General features: G+C 48.1%; 1 protein-coding gene across 1 annotated transcript in view; it reads right to left on the reverse strand.

The window, feature by feature from the left end:
• Positions 1-10,349, reverse strand: part of DAO (D-amino acid oxidase) — a 13,446-nt gene extending 3,097 nt beyond the window's left edge. Inside the window, exons 1-8 of the mRNA XM_029912617.1 lie at positions 10,184-10,349; positions 8,165-8,374; positions 6,592-6,706; positions 6,100-6,176; positions 5,345-5,410; positions 3,255-3,309; positions 2,430-2,534; positions 1,721-1,803 (exon numbers count right to left, since the gene is read on the reverse strand). Coding sequence (XP_029768477.1) covers positions 1,721-1,803; positions 2,430-2,534; positions 3,255-3,309; positions 5,345-5,410; positions 6,100-6,176; positions 6,592-6,706; positions 8,165-8,358 — 695 coding nt within the window. The 5' untranslated portion in view covers positions 8,359-8,374; positions 10,184-10,349. The remainder of the gene's footprint in view (positions 1-1,720; positions 1,804-2,429; positions 2,535-3,254; positions 3,310-5,344; positions 5,411-6,099; positions 6,177-6,591; positions 6,707-8,164; positions 8,375-10,183) is intronic.
• Between the last annotated feature and the right edge of the window lie 5,696 nt (positions 10,350-16,045).

A 16,045-nucleotide genomic window follows, 5' to 3' on the forward strand; every position in this document is an offset into this window, starting at 1 on the left:
TTAAACCTGTGCTGTTTCCCTTGGAAGTCTGCCTTGTCCCCCAGCTATCATGGCTGAGAGCTGAAATAAACCCACTAGAAGGAATTACATCTGCAGCTGGTGATAAGACACCACTTGGAAAACTGTACTTGGGAGCTACAATTGTTCAAAGTTCATATTTACATAGAGGTTTTATGGGTAATCTTGAAATATTAGAGCAAAAGAAAGTGCCCAGAAACATAGCATTCAGGTTACAGCTAAGAAAACTCTCCTCTCCCAAAGCTGGGCCAGGTCTCTGTTCTCCAGCAGAAGTGGAGACCATGCAGCAAGCATGTGTTTGTTTATCCTGAGGCTTAGTTCTCTCTCTGTGTGTCGCTTCCAAACTCAAGACATTAGCTTCCAAAGCACATGAACGCTCCGCTTCAGGAGCCACGTAGGAAGTGCAGGTTACATGCAGGAAACTAAGATTTTAGATGTGTAATGCGGCCAAGGCCTGCCAGTCACTGAATTCAGCAGCTTGGCTGAGTGGCGACTGCAGGATCAGGCGAAGATTTCAGAACTTCACACTAATGTGGAGACGATGATACGAGCAGGGTTTGTCCCAAGGGCTCATTTCTGGTCCTGCTGGTAGTTAACAGGGAAGCCAGACATAGGCTAAGCAAAGGGCTGCCAGTGGTGGAAACCCTTGGGGATAAAACAAATGGCCAAAGCTGCAATTCACACCTTGCAAAGTCGACTGGCGTGGAATGGGATGACATTTCTTCATTGCAGTTGGAATGCAAATTTCTAGGGAAGTCAATTTATTAACCCATTAAAGGCCCAAACCTGCTCCCACTGAAGTCAGCGGGAATGCTGCCAATCCTGCCAGTGATGTCAATGGGTATGTGAAGCGCTGTACAGAAAACGAGGACCCCGAGCACAAGTGCTGAATGGAGTGTAGAAAAAGAACAGGCTCCACACAAACGTGCCTGGCTTCGATGGAAGCTGGGGGTGCTCAGCACGTCTCAGGATCTGGCCGAGGTCTGCTGAAGTAAGGACTATGGACGGCAGGGTTTGCCTGTTGGCAAACAGCAGTGAAGGCGCAATGAACGCTTCTGGGTGTCCCCAGCTTCTACCAGCCCAGGAAGCTCCAAAGCCAAACCTGAACCTTGCTAGACCCAGGGGAGTAAACTGTGAACTTGTGCAAGCAGCCCTCTGAGTCAGTGCAGACCCTGAGAACTGTCTTGCTTTTTTCCATGCATGCCCACTGCTCTCCTCCCACACACCTAATAAAAGGAACATCAGGCAGGGTACAAATCCTAGCCCTGGTTTAATATTTAAAGTGCTCCTGCAAGAACAAGCCTCTGAGAAGGTTTCTGCATTATAGATGTCAGTGGGGAGCCATTTTAGAGTCTTTGTTCTATAAGTAACATTGGTAGAAACATTACTGATACCTGATGGATCCCAGGACCAGGACTGGCTCTAGCGTTTTTGCTGCCCCAAGCAGCAAAAAAAAAAAAAAAAACCGCGATCGCAATTGTGATCGGTGGCAGTCCGGCGGCAGCTCTACCGCCGCATCTTCTACGGCGGCAATTCGGCAGCAGGTCCTTCTCGCCAAGAGGGAGTGACGGCCCCGCCGCCGAATTGCCGCTGAATGGTCGGACGTGCCGCCCCCCTCTTCATTGGCCGCCCCAGGCACCTGTTTGCTACGCTGGTTCCTGGAGCCGGCCCTGCCCAGGACAGTCTGTTAACTGTTACTTACCCAGGTATAATGTATGGTGAGTTATAGATTCCAGATTCAAGATCATGAGTCAGGACAAAATGCTTCACCCAAGGGGCCAGGACCTAAGAGATGAAGAAAACAGAGCAATATAAATCCACAGATATCAGAATTGAACATCTAGGGATTTCTTTGCCCAAGTGGAAAATTGAACTGGCCAAAGAAAGTCAAGCCCTGGCCCAGACACACAAAGGAAGAAATGTCCACTCATCAGTAAACACCAGGAGCAGGGGGTCCTGCCAGGCAATTTCTTTTGTTACATTTATATTATGTTTACACCGCATCATCAGCATTTCTTATAATGCAGCGTCAAGACAGGGGCGGATGGATGGTAGGTGGGTGGGAAGAGGAGTACAAGGGCTTCTCACCTCATATTACTGGGTTTTTTTCAGAATAATAATAATAGCCCTTCAATACTTTGGCCAAGGATTTCACAGCATGTTACATATATGAACAACTGAGCCTCAAACCCACCACCCACATGTTACAGTTGGGGAAAGAGAGGTTTAGGGACCAGCCCACGGTGGCATCGTGAGTCCACAGCAGAACCAGGTCTCTTAATCCTGTGCTTCGGCCACCACACCACACACTTTCATACATCCCATGAGCTGGGCCTAGTGAGTCCAATCATCCAGCAAAAGAAACAAAATCTGGCACCTGCCCCTCTTCCGCCCCCCAGTGCCATCCTCACCTTTATGATTTGTCCTCGGCCTGGCATTAACCCTGGGTCTGGTTGCAGTTCCCCTGCACGGACCCCGGTACAGTTTATTATAACATCCACGCCCTTGGCAACCATCTAACAAGGGAGAGATGCACAGCCATGAGCAGGACATGCAATCTGGGGAGGCAGAAGAACTGTGGTAGACCCACTTGGGGAGCACCCACCACCGGTTCTGCAGTTCTCTTCCAGGTGTCAAAGCCAAGCTGAGCACCTAAACTGCCACCCTCAGTCAGTAATTAATGTGCTAGTCCATAAAGCAGAGAGGGACAAATGCGGCACTCCGATCCTCGGGCACAGCTCCCACTGAAATCCCACCTGTGCACCTGAGGTCGGGATCTGCCACCGCCTCCTCTGAAGGGGACCCCAGGATGGCTATGCTCGCTGCCTGAATTCCTGTCCGCAGGTAAAGGGATAACGAGATCCCAGCACAGCCAGAGCCCTCGGCTCATTTGATATTCTCCTGAGTACTGTGCCAGCCCCTCCTTGCAATGCACATAGCACAGTCCAATGATTGAAAGGCGTAGGGTCTGCCTGAAAGAGGCTCCTGCCCAGGGATAGTTAAGGCTGCTTCTCTGCCCTGACTGCTGCATTCTAGTGAAAGCAAGGAGTTCCCCACAGCATCTCGTTGCTATTACTAAGGCAATCATGCTGTGTGGCGTCTCCCCTGCCCTGCCCCTGCACAAGGCAAATGCTCTCCCCCTCCCGCTCCCTACACTAGGAGTCTCAGACTTGTCTTTCTAAATGTCCAGCCAGCCCTTCCCCGGCAGATTTTCTCCAATTAAATTCCCCGCCAACCTCATGGAAGGATTCAACCTTCTTATGAAAAAACTTGACTCCTCTCTGCTTTAACCTGTAAGAACAAAGTTCATTTGTTAATGACAACTAACAGCAACTGACCAATTCAAACCAGCCACCAGGGAAGGGTTATTACTCTTCATGGACTACCATATACCCAAGTCTTTCTCAATGGCTCTTAAATGGTCTCCAGTCATTACCTCATTTCTTTAATGCACTGGGGACACCACTAATTGACAATCATACTGATCATGCTAAACCATACAGCATATTCCAGACTTTCACATATATTGTAAATGGCTCATCAATTACACATTTTAAAACAAACAAAATCCTTTTCTGTAGCGGAAAGCCAGAGGGGCTGCAATGACGCCCCATTTTCATCTTGCCTTGCTAACTTACTCCATGTTATTTCTTTTCATATACAAAATACGAAGTTAAATCCTAGTGAGGAAAATAGAAAGGAGAATAAACTCTGGCAAATGAAGTGTAAAAATATAATTAGGAAGGCCAAAAAAGAATTTGAAGACCAGCTAGCCAAAGACTCAAAAAGTAATAGCAAAAATTTTTTTTAAGTACATCAGAAGCAGGAAGCCTGCTAACTAACCACTCAATGTGCAGCAGCAGTCAAAAAGGCGAACAGAATGTTGAGAATCATTAAGAAAGGGATAGATAGATAATAAGACAGAAAATATCAGATTGCCTCTATATAAATCCATGGTACGCCCACATCTCGAATACTGTATGCAGATGTGGTCGTCCCATCTCAAAAAAGATATATTGGAATTGGAAAAGGTTCCAAAAAGGGGAACAAAAATGATTAGAGGTATGGAACAACTGCCATATGAGGAGAGATTAATAAGACTGGAACTTTTCAGCTTGGAAAAGAGACGACTAAGTGGGGATATGATAGAGGTCTATAAAATCATGACTGGTGTGGAGAAAGTAAATAAGGAAGTGTTATTTACTCCTTTTCATAACACAAGAACTAGGGGCCACCGAATGAAATTAATAGGCAGCAGGTTTAAAACAAACAAAAGGAAGTATTTTTTCACACAATGCACCGTCAACCTGTAGAACTCCTTGCCAGACAATGCTGTGAAGACCAAGACTTTAACAGGGTTCAAAAAAGAACTAGATAAATTCATGGAGGATAGGTCCATCAATGGCTATTAGCCAGGATGGGCAGGGATGGTGTCCCTAGCCTCTGTTTGCCAGAAGCTGGGAATGGGCGACAGGGGATGGATCACTTGATGGTTATGTGTTCTGTTCATTCCCTCTGGGGCACCTGGCATTGGCCACTTTCGGAAGACAGAATACTGGGCTAGATGGACCTTTGGTCTCACCCTGTATGGCTGCTCTTATGTTCTTATGACCTTTAAGAAAGCTCCATTAAAAGAACATTGTGAAAGTTGCAAAGTTAAGCACTTCAAAGTTAGGAAATGCCAGAATTAAGGTTGCCTGTGCAACCTTAATTCAGCCCCTCAGAAGCTGCATTATGATATAGTCTTTAATTACATGATCACATACTATTTTCTCATGTTTTTTTAAGGAACAAACTGGAAAAAAAGAAAAGAAAAAGAAATTGATCATTTAGACCCCATGGATCCCTAATACATATGGATTTTTTAAACATAGGCAAAGCAACATGTTTTTCCCGAATTTCATCCTTGGAAATGGCTGAACTGTTTTTGCTAAAACTTTCCCAAAATATTCAGCCTGAGGCAGACAGCCATCATGGAAAATATCAGCCCAAACAGCTAAAGTCTGGCAAAGTTATGAGTAACTGAAAACAAGGTCTTATAATGAAAATTGTCAGTCAACATTAACCATAGGCAGTACTACCATCTAAAATACATCAAGCAACTTTGTGTTAAAGAAGAATCTTGAATAATATTTGATGTTTTCCCCCTTTTGTCTGAATGAAAATGGAATTTTCAAAATTATTTATAAGTAGGCTGATGGGTGAACTGAGTAAAAAAAGCTGCTTTTTATTCACCCTTAAATCTACAGATTACTGCACAAGTCTAAAAATGGGGGCACAACCCAACTGTAGCAGAACAGAAGAAAGAGAATAGGCTGGCACTCACCTCTTGGTAAGCCAAGGCAAATAGCTCTTGCCCTCTAAGATTAGTGCTGTGTTAAACCAACCATAGCTGAAACAGAGGAAGAGAAAAATGGACGTGCAGTATCATCTGATCTAGTTTTACTGGGACAGAATTGCTTTCACGTCTACTCTTTTTAGGGCATCTGCTGAAATATTTTTAGCAGAGGAAGGAGCTGAAAAACTCCATGTGTCCCTCTCTTCTGTCTTATCTGAACTGATTCCAACTTCTTATTTATGGAAAAGAGCTATGTCCAGTGACAGCTCTATAATAAGGCAATAATGCTTAGCACTTACCTAGCAACATCCACTGAACCTGTTCATAGAATCACAGAAGATTAGGGCTGGAAGAGACCTCAGGAGGTCATCTAGTGCAACCCCCTGCTCAAAGCAGGACCAGCCCCAACTAAATCATCCCAGCCAGGGCTTTGTCACATTAATCCGCATGACATCCCTGGGAGACAGGTAGTATGACTGTCCTCAGGGTGGGAAGTGATGCATGGAAAAATTAAGTCACATAGTAGGACAGTAGTAAAGACAGGAATGGAACCCAGGAGTCCTGAGTCTTGGTAACCTGCTTTTTGCTCTAGATCATGCTGCTTCTCACTGTCTTTATGTCTCGTATACTATACCTATTGTATGGTGCAGTGCATGGGACTCCTGGAGGTGTACGTATATTTATCCATGAATAATGCTATGCATGTCACTAGTTCCTCTAAGGTAATATGCATTGTATAATACCTGTAACCAGGGAAGAGTTCAAGCTCTTTTGCTGTCAGATTCCTAAATCCCAGGACAATGTCCTTCCAAGGTGGGTCCTGCAGAGGGGAAAATGTTCCAGGCTCGTTAACGTTATTTAATCACTATAACACATTCCCAGAGTCCGTGTAGCTGAACACGGGAAGGATGAAATGGGACACCAGCGCATGGGTCTCTTTGCTACACTGGCTCAGTCCAGAGGAATGGAGGGCCAGACCCTCTGCTGGTGGAAATTGTCATTGCTCCACTGAAGTCAACAGAGCTACTTCGGTTTACACCAGATGATGGCTAGCCCAGCATTTATGTTTACATATCACTGGAGAACCAGCCAGTGCACAGTGCAGACAAACTGGTGACAAAATGAACTGTCAGCTGATCTGGAAAAGCTTTATACATCGGTAAATAAAAAACACAAGTTTGCCCAGCAAGACTTGAGCCATTGACCCTTTGTCCCTTTCATCCGTATCTGCTTACCGGAACTGGCTGTGTAAAGAGATTGTAGCCAGAAATTGGGAAGAGTCCCATTTCCTCTACTTCCGGTGAGTTCAGGTGTCCACACAGGTAATCAAATGTCTCTTTGTTCCAGAGCCTAAAATATAATATCACACGGATTTATCTTTCAGAAAGCATCCTAATAACATCCCAGCTTCAGTGCTTGTACCGGCACACCCTTCCTCCCAGGTCCCTTCAACTGATGGCAGTCAACTCACCTGAGTAAGGGTTTGCAGGGCTAGACCATGCTATTTATCATCATGCCTTTAATATGGATTTACAGTTCCAGAGTCGTCATTAAATCACAGCAGAGGGAGAGAGAAATGAAGAGGCCCAGTCAGGGGGATGGGAGGGGGGAAGAGATGAACTCCTCTGGGATTGTAAAGGAGTGAGGAGGCAGGTGGTGGGAGCTGCAGAGCGGCAAGCTCTCGCCCTAAGGCTGGTGAGGTTAGGTAAAGGCAGGGAAGAGTCTGGTGCTAGCCATGCAGGGAGACAGGCAGGAGGCAGGCAAGGTCCCTGGAGGTGGGAGACGCAAGTGCACAAAAGGCTTTATTAGAACAACTGGCAACCTGCCCCCAGCTCCTGGTGGAGTTTAGGAGCAGTGAGTCAGACTGGGGGGGGAGGGGGAGAAGGAATGCCTCCCGTATATGGGGCAGCAGCATCCTGCATGGGCTGGAGTCTGGCGACCTGGGGCTAGGGGAGGCTATTGGCACTCCAGACAAAGGAAGTTCTGCTCCATCGATGCCCTGACCTCAAGTTGAGTAACTAACTGCTGTGGGATTGTCTGTCTGTCTGCACTGTGCCCCTTTCAGAGCTCATGTCTGAGCTCAGAGCACTTATATTCACGAGGCAGAACGCTGGCGGGAGGCGGGATTTCTATTTTCAGCTCCTCCAAGCTCATTTCTTGCAGGGGGCTGCCATCAGTGCAGTGGCAATGACGAGGCACATGGCCTTGTCTACACTAGGGATCTGCACTGATGCAGCTAAGCTGGGGGCTGAAACTCCAGCGCACCAAGGCCTTAGAGACTTGCCAGAGACTGGTTTCACACTTAGCTTGCCAGCCCCTCCCAATCAGTAAAGAGCTGGCAGAATGTAGAGGAGCTAGGTTTCCTTCCAACAGTTGATCAGTCTTGTAACAAGTGTGTCTCACATTGTGTGGGGGCATATCAGATTCTCAACAGCACCGTGCCAAGAGAGCGCACCTGCAGAAGGCAGAGCTGATGGTCTTGATTACACAGCAGTGGTTTCGTCAGGGCCGCTCAACAGCCATCAAGCTGAATAGCAGGGAGATGAAATGAATGACCCTCCAGGCAGACTGGACCCAACTGATTAAGAGAACTGGAAGCGACCCAGAACATATTTGCCTTTAAAAGCATTTCAGCCTGAGCAGACAGTGGTTTGCAGATGATGAGGGGAATTGATTTGGGATGTAATAATCATTTAATTGCCGTCACTGGGGCACCTGAACACTGGTCAGTATCACCCACTTCCTTGTGTGCCAGGCACTGACAGAACAACATTACAACAGCATGAGAGCCAAAGCCGCCTCTCTTACGTTTCTTGAGTATTTCTCTTATCGTCCAGGTAGGGCTGCCAGAGCCCGGCTGCTCCATCGCTGGTGGTGAGCGGCGTATACTGGTCAGCATAGACCTCAATTTCCAGGGGCTGGACGACCGAGTGATACTGATCATAGATGCACAAGGCTGTGGACAGCCCGATCACCCCTGCTCCGATCACCGCTACGCGCATGGCAGTCAGGTCCCTCCTGCGGGGGCAAGACAAATTAAACGAAACCCCCAAGACTGTGCCCAGGAAGGAAATGAAGTCAGAGTGCCAGGGGAGCTGCTTGAATGGGCCTGGTGCATCGCAGAGAAGGTTTGCACCTACAGGGATGCTGAGTGGGCCAGGCTGTCCTGAAAGTCCTCTGAAGATAATGGGACAGAGCCAGTCTGCAAGGGCAGCAGGCCCAGCAGCAAAGGGACTAAGCCACATCTCAGTGTTTATATTTAACCTCATTTCTCTAACGGTAAAAGCAGCTGCTGACTCACCTCTCCGGCCCAAGGGAGGAGGAATGCACCAGCCTTGGTAAGGGAGCGTTGTGGAGGCTTTCCCCACTATTAGCCTGCAGGTCTTGTGTAGAGTGGATCGCAACCCCAGCTATCCCCACCGGGCTGACGAGCCCTAGCACGTTATTCCCTGAGACACTGCCCGGGGTCAATACACTTTGCTTCTCTTTTAAAAGCTATTTGCGACCGCCCTGGCCATTGCAATTCTGAAGCAGAATGGGCATTTGGCGAGCTCCTTTGCATCTCAATACCCAGGATGCTCTCTCTTCCAGCTCCCATAGCACTGCTGGCTCGGACCTCTGGCAGTAGGCAAAGACTTGGGCACACAGGCATCTCTTTCCTCAGAGGGGAAGAACCGGGGGCTGGTGCTTTCTGGGCCAGTGTGTCACACTCACCACGTCCCACTTGAAGGCTTCAGCCTGCTTTACAAACCCAGCAAATCCTCCAGCCACTCAAGCTAGCATCTAACAAGAGAGCTCTCTGTGCTCCGGAATGGCTCAACCCAACTCCCCGCCCGTGCTCTCTAAACTCTGCTCCCACATGCCAGCGCTCTTGGCACCCCGACGCTGGGCTCTGAATCCTTGTCCTAGCACAGCAGATTCTTTTGTAGAAAGACAACCAAAAAAACCCTGGAAACGTTCGACATTTACCCAGCAAAACCAATGCCAGAAACAACAAATGGAAGAAAGGTTTTATTGTACTGACTTTGCAAACTTCCCCACTTAGCTCTGCTAATGTACCTGCAGTCTGACCAGCATATCCCAGCCCTGGGGAAGCCCCCACAGCTACACTGATACCCTGCAGCTCAGAACTACAGCCTCAGAAAGGCAGGATCAAACCAGTCATTCCTAAAATTTGTGCCTCTTCCCCTGTATAAGCCTTAAGCCTCACCCTCCCCTTAAAATGCTGCATCGATGACAGCTCAGGGATCAAAGGGTTAAAGTGCACGTCTGTCCATTCACTATTGACTGGCACAATGTTCCTCTGCTTCTCATGGCCAACATGCAGCTGCAGCTCTTCCCACGGGCTTACCAGAGCAGCTGTTGCTGCTAAATGCATCCTGGCCAACAAACCCCTCTCCGGGGTCCTGTCTGGCCAGCTCCATTAGCAGCTGCTGCTCCCCAACCTGGTACTAGTGAGCATTCCAGCACAGGTGTGTGAGCAGGTGAGTGCTCAGGTGTGCTTGTGCGGCTCTTTGCCTGCACACACACCTGAGAGCGCCGCTTCACCCTTTTGAAGATCGGCCTCATATTTTTAAAATAAATGTTAATTTACTCTGTTACTAACCCCCGTAGCATGCATGGAGAATTAAACCCTTGCATAGAGTCCTGCTGCTTCCATTTCTGTGACTGACGATCTGATCAGATAACAGAAATTAGAGTCAGAAGGGCCTGTGTGCCCCTTCCAGGCCCGTCCCCAGCGGGAGGAGAGACTGCCCCTGATGGCTTTCTCACCAGTTCTCCAGCTGGTCAATAAACCACAGAGACAAACACATTCCCCAGACTAACCTGCAGAGTGACAGGTCCCCAAGAAGGTTCCTCGAGCTGCAGGGAGCTCCGCACAGAGCCTTCTGCACACAAGCTGTTTATCGCTAAGCGCGAAACATACAGTCTGAAGGTCATTCACCAGGGACAGAAAGAGCAGCATCAGCAACTCGCTCTTCCTAACGACTGGGCAGGAGGTCAAAGTCTCCCAGCCAAGGTGACAGTGGGCGGGGAGATGGCGTTTCACGGTCCTGGCAGACTCGCTCTGCCCAGAGAGCATGACTTGGATCTTCCCCAGCGCAGGGCAGAGCTCCACCCCCATTACTGCCAATGAGCTGCCTTGCCTGAAATTAGGGAAGGAAATGGAGTGACAGGGCCTCCCGGGACTCCTGAAAGGGTGGTCACTGCCACTGGTCACCATGGACATTTTTCGTTCCTCTGACCCCAGAGAGAGGGAGTGGGGCCTAGTGGGTAGAAGCAGAGGAATGGGAATCAGGACTCCTGCGTTCTCTTCCTGGTTCAGCTACAGGCTTCCTGCAGGACCCTGGGTGCATCATTTACCTTCCACGCCTCAGTTTCCCCTTCTGTAAATGGGAATAACTCTTCCCTGCCTCACACGGGGGCTGCGTTTACAAAGCATTCTGGGATCCCAGCTGGAAGGTGCTGCAGGGAATGCCCTGTACCAGCATCCCAAGCGTTAGTAGCTGAAGAAGCTCTCACACCGCTGGGGTCTTTGTGCCTGGCTGTTCCCTGGCAATAGGCTGGGAGCCCTGCAGATGGTTTACTGTATCTCCATCCCTCCTATTTGTAGCTGTGCCTGGAGCTGGAGTAACTCTCCCATGCAACAGTGCAGGTGCTGCTGGGAGGGCTGGGAAGCAGCCAGGATCAGGCGCTGAGGGAGGAGAGCAGAATGAGGTGACTTCTTTACCGCAGGGAAGCTGCTGGGAGTATTTACTTAGCCATGGACCTCCACTGTGTGGACAGACCCCCTCCCCCTAACACATCAGCTTCCCATGAAAGAGCCAGGACCTCTCAGCTTCTAGGGCAGTGGTTCTCAACCTCTTTACCATTGTGGGCTGCATATATGTGGCTCTCTATGTGTTATGTGGGCCGCATCCACGCTGTATGGCCCTGATGATGTCACATGGGCCGCAGCTGTGTACTGATTTGGCTGCAAGCAGCCCGCGGCCTGAGAACCACTATTCTAGAGTTTGTGCAGCCTGGAAAGCTACACACATCTGCATATTCAAATCCATCCTGTTTAACCTCTTGACACCTACATACATACAGTAAAATCTGCCCTAAGTAACCACACAAAGCAACTGCCTAGTAAGAGTGAGTCCTTATCGAACAGTCAAAGAAAATTGTCCTGGAAATTTTGGGGAGATTTCCAAGTGGCTTCTAACAACAGGAAGTTGCCTGTAGGAAAGGGATCAGTCCTTCGGGCTGGTGACACATATTTATGGCATTTGTATATTTCTGTGGGTTTATCCTATCCAAAAGGTCATCTGAACAGCCACCAGTAGTAATGTGAGCTGGAGTGGCATGTTCCCTCCAAACATGGGCAAACAGCAGAATCATATTGTGTTTACAAATGAATCCCTTGTGTAGCCGGTTTCTAGCAGTCTTGGGGTGAACTCTGGATTACAGCAGACGGGACAGTCTTACCTTAGAGTGGCTGTACTGCTGTCCAGGGTTCCCAGTTTACATGTAATACTTTAAAGAAGGGAGGTTCTGTTGCAATGAGGCTCATTCCCCAGTGTAATGATACCCCAAAAGGGCCTCCACGTCTCCTTCTAGAACCCGGTGAGAAAGGGTCACCAGCTCGCCAAGCAGATTTGAAAAGGTGCAGAAAAGTGCCTCTTTGACTTCTAGAGCGTGTTTCATCTAAGGATCTCCGCGCTTTAAAAATGTCAGTTAATTAGCTAACCCTTGTGAGATAGGTTAGCATTAGCACCCCCATTTTATAAATGGGGAAACCCCGAGGCACAGAGATTTGCACCTGAGGTCAGACAGTGAGTCAGTGGCAGATTGGGAATAGACCCCAGGAGCTCTGACTCCCGGCCCACTGCTCTACGTGACAGACACACTCTTTCTCAATCCTCCTCTAGCTGGAGAAACCCATAATTTCATCCTCTGCCTCAAAGACAGGTTTCTTTGAGATTGTGTCTCTATGTAGATACCCATAATGTTGAAGAATGAGGGCAGCATTGGAAGCATACAGTGCATGGGCAGGATTGTTACAGACACAATTTTTGGTGAGTATTCCATGAGTCAGTAGCTTTTTAAAAATAAGTACAGAGGAAACAGAAATGTGGACTGTTCTCCTAAGTACTGAAACTTTACATACGTATATGGACTTCTGGGCCCAGGATTTCACTCTGAGCAGGTGGATGAATTTTTTTTTTCTCAACACAAGGGGCTGATCATTTATTTATTGGTTAATGTATGAAGGAGCCATCTTGCAAAAGTATCTGGGATGCTGTACACAAACTAAAATGAAACCAAGATGGGTTTGGGACCCGGAGGAATCCACCTCCCAACAATGTGAACAGAGGAAAGGATCCAAGGAAGGACAGAGGTGATTAAAAGAAAAGGTGCAAGGGGGTCAGAGGCAGCTGGCAGGAACAGAAAGGCCTTGCACTTGGCGAGGAAGGAGGCATGCAGCCATGTGTATATGCTCAGTTAGAGGGAATGGCAGAGAGAGAGTCAAACCTCCAAGCTTCTATGTCTTGATCCCCCTGCAGCCATTGATGCTGTTGACGATCAGGTGCTGTTGCTCCTCATGGGCCCTGGCGCAGTACTGATGGGGCCAGTCGTGATGGACAAATGTCCACCAAGAGCCTCCATGTGGAGTGACACGGGGTCCCTGCTGTCTGCCCTTCTCTCCAGCATCCATATGAGACAGCTAGTGGGTACTCCAAGATCAAGAGCATGCTGACAACACAGCTCTATGCACCTCCTCTGTGCCATCACCCAGGAGCACCAGTTGGTGTATGGATGGATGACAAACATTTGGTACAGGTTTGATCCAGGTAAGACAGAACTGATGATGGAAAGAGGGAAACACTGGGAGGAACTGAGGACACTCTCCAGCCCACAGTCATCCAGGGAGGGCAGAGCCTTGAGGCCATGCTTAGGGTCCTCACTGCTCCTGGACGCACAGCCTGCACCAGTGGTGAGGGGTGTTTTCCACCAGCTGCAGCTGGCCCAAAGGCAGGGAAGCACTAGCTGCTGCCTTTGCTCATTGCCCAGCCCTTGGATACCACAGGGACAGGGATCTTAGATATGACATCAGACAGACTGATCGGGGCCCTGCACCAAGAAGGCCTGATTCGTATGAACCCTTAAGCTTCAGATGCCTTGGAGAGATATAGGGGGAGAGGCAGTTGCTCAAGGGCCTAAATTATTAAGGGCTTTCTATACAATCAGTAAAGCCTATTATACTAATTACCCTATTACTTGTCTGCCTCTTGCTTTTGGCACTGCTGACCCCTCACACTTTCTCCTGTCTGGGAATTACACTTTTCCCTTGCATGGTGCCATGCCTTTGATGCTGTCAAAATGCTTTACAGACATGATCTAACTCAAACAGCAGCAGCAACCTTTGGGGGGGGGGGTCAGAATTATTACCCCCATTTCACAGTTGGGGAGGTGGAGGCTCAGGGAGATGGAATGATCTGCCCCAGGTCACACGGTGAGTCAACAGCAGAGCTGGGAAGAGAGACACCCTCTCCAAACTGCTAGACTGCACCGTCCTCTTGCCAGGTTGAGTCTTCAGCCAGGAAAGACTGCACTGTGTAAAAGAAACCAGCATATGACAGTACTTGGCTAATGGCAGCTCCTGCTGCTGCCACTTCTGCTCTGAGCACATGGGAAGCTTCTTCTTGACCCGATTATGCAGCTGTTTAAATATTTTGTGCAGCATTTTTGTAGCAATTCTCTGTTGGATCAGTTCCCTCTGACCGCCCACCTAGCGCTCCAGAGGCAGCTGTGACTCAGGTCTCATTAGGGAAAGGCTAATAGTGACGCATGTGACAGGGAATAATTTTCATGCCTGTCTAACATGGTCAGATGCTCTAAAATACCTTTTGTACACTCAGTAGGTATAGATTGCAGGGTGTACAATTTGTACACTGAGTCCATCTCCTACAGGGCAGGGCAGTTCAGGCTCTGCCTGTTTCATATTTAAAAGCATCTGTGATTATTACTACAGATCTGCATAACTATGACTATTCACAGCAAACTGGTTATTCGTTGACTTTAGAGCCTCCTTCTGTTGACAAATTAGCTGTAGGCAGACTGATCGCTTACGAATTCATCCATTAATAATATAAATACTAACAAAAAATAAAAACACCTAGCTCTTGTACAGTGCTTTTCATCCATAGCTCTCAAAGCGCTCTACAAAGGAGGTCTGTATCATTATCCCCATTTTACAGATAGGGAAACTGAGGCACAAAGCATGGACGTGACTTTACCCAAGGTCACTCAGCTCAGCAGAGACAGAGTTGGGAACTAAACGCAGGTCTCCTAAGTCCCAGACCAGCGCTTTATCCATTAGGACACACTACTTCCCCATTAGTCAACACTGTTCAGTGAGTGGTTGATGTGGACGTACTTCAGTTTATGGGCTCCATTTGCCAGGAGTGTTATAATTCACTATCCGTGCTATATGTCTGGTCGCCTGAATCACATGGTATGGTTTGTGCTCCATTACTGGATGACTCCATAAAATGTTTCAAGATGGCGGTCAGGTGTTTTCGCAAAGGCACATTCCCACGAGCATCTGTGACGCTTTCTCAGTTCACAAACAAATTGCTCATGCAGATATTCACAGGAAGTGAGTAAAAGGAGCTGTGAATACTGTCCAGATATATTCACAGGGCTTACTTGAATGAACGCTTGTGGGTGCTTTGGCACAGTATTTACCCAGCTCTAGCTAGGACCAGGAAGGTTTTCTTCCTGAAAAGGGCCCTCATTTGGAATTAGTGGCTCAAATTCAATCCTGGTTTAACAAAATCCCCTAAATCATAGGGAGTTGCATCTGGTCCTGTGTCTATGGGCTCAATCCTGCAGTTCTTACTCAGGCCAAGCTCCTACTGAGGTCAGTGTGTATTGCCTGAATAAGTCCCACGTGTAGACCTCAAGTTGTGCCACTCCATGTTTGCCCCATCCTTTCCTGACAAAGATGGAGCCCCAGCCTCACCCTTTATGCTTATTCTAGAAATTGATTCACTCTTAAAAATAAATAAAAAGTATATTGGTCCCCCAGGCCTGTAGAACTGACCTGGTCCTGGTGCAGGACAGAAACCGTAACGAATTACTGCCAGGAACAGAGTGAGAGTCTGGAACTAAAGCCAATGTAAAGGCAGAAAAACAAAGGGAGCATCTCTGATGTTTACAGTATGCAGCACGGATTGTCAGGGGTGGCGAGGGCTACTCTCCAGAGAGCATAGCTAATATCCTTCCATCTGCACAGCAATTTGGTCCAGCTTAGTGGATTCTGAGGGCGAGGGCTTGTTTGCCAGTCCCTTTATTCTAGAAGGAAGGTCTCTCTGCAGGATACTCCCTGGAGGCCTGGGGCACACACAGAGAGGAGCCCCTTTGCCTTGTCTTTGCTGAGAGTTGAGGGGAGCCAGCCCTCCTTTATTCAGTGCTTCCACACAGTTAAGGTGAAGTATCAATGTTCAAACACTATTAGAGAGGACACATCAGTGAGGTACATGTCTCCAAGACAGACAGATGTAATAGGCTCCCAGAGGGACTGCAATACACTCTTTGGTCTAGTCTGATTTTAATAAATGCCCCTGGCCATAATTACTCCAGATGACAGTCCTGAGTATTCACATTAGCAATAATGTAGAAGGAGAGATCTAATAAGCT

Source organism: Terrapene carolina, unplaced genomic scaffold (genome assembly GCF_002925995.2).
Source record: "Terrapene carolina triunguis isolate 2854851 unplaced genomic scaffold, T_m_triunguis-2.0 Scaffold234, whole genome shotgun sequence".
Classification (NCBI taxonomy): domain Eukaryota; kingdom Metazoa; phylum Chordata; order Testudines; family Emydidae; genus Terrapene; species Terrapene triunguis.